Raw genomic sequence first — 677 nt, 5'->3', positions numbered from 1 at the left:
GATAACTGTGGACATTCCATTATGTCATGCATCCCAGCTCAAAGGGTTAACTAATTGTTTAGTAATAATAATAACATAACCAATTTCATAATCATAATTGATTCATTTCTCACCCTTTTCTCTTTTGCAGGGAAGAATCGGAGCAGTGCATGAGGTACATCAATGGAACTCGCCTTGATGATCGCATAGTTCGAACTGATTGGGATGCAGGTTTCATCGAGGGACGACAGTATGGTCGAGGAAAGAGTGGTGGACAGGTACTTGCTTTATATTGTGTGCTTGCTTTCTTGTGATTAAAATTTCATGTTTTATATAAAAATAACTAAAAGGTTTCATTAGGGTTTGATTGGGGATGATTTTGTTGTGGGAAAGTTTTTTTTACCAGAACTGTCAGGTGTGAGAAGTAACTTCATGTGCATTAGTGTGTTTAAACACAGGCAATCATTCATTATGCCTTAGCAAACCACAGGATTAGTACATTTAAAGGGGAAAAAAAGAAAAGAAAAAAAGATAGATAATCATAAAGCATAGCAGATTTGACAAAGGCAGTAGTACAGTCTTGTTTATGTTCATCATAAAAATATATACATTAAACAAATATTTGTTTTCTCACATTATGTTGATAATTAATGCCATTGAACCTCAATCAGTAGTCGTCTCTGGAGCACGTGAACATG

The 677-nt window shown here is 35.0% G+C and overlaps 1 protein-coding gene across 2 annotated transcripts in view; it reads left to right on the top strand.

Annotated features, from left to right (window-relative positions):
* Nucleotides 1–257, top strand: part of LOC119592144 (nuclear cap-binding protein subunit 2-like) — a gene marked incomplete at its 3' end in the record, with an annotated part of 9693 nt that extends 9436 nt beyond the window's left edge. For both annotated transcript variants that reach the window (XM_037940963.1, XM_037940964.1), the window contains 1 exon segment: nt 131–257. In XM_037940963.1, coding sequence (XP_037796891.1) covers nt 131–257 — 127 coding nt within the window.
* Between the last annotated feature and the right edge of the window lie 420 nt (nt 258–677).

This window comes from Penaeus monodon, chromosome 29 (genome assembly GCF_015228065.2).
Source record: "Penaeus monodon isolate SGIC_2016 chromosome 29, NSTDA_Pmon_1, whole genome shotgun sequence".
Taxonomy (NCBI): Eukaryota; Metazoa; Arthropoda; class Malacostraca; order Decapoda; family Penaeidae; genus Penaeus; species Penaeus monodon.
This window is presented reverse-complemented; position numbering and strand designations above follow the sequence as displayed.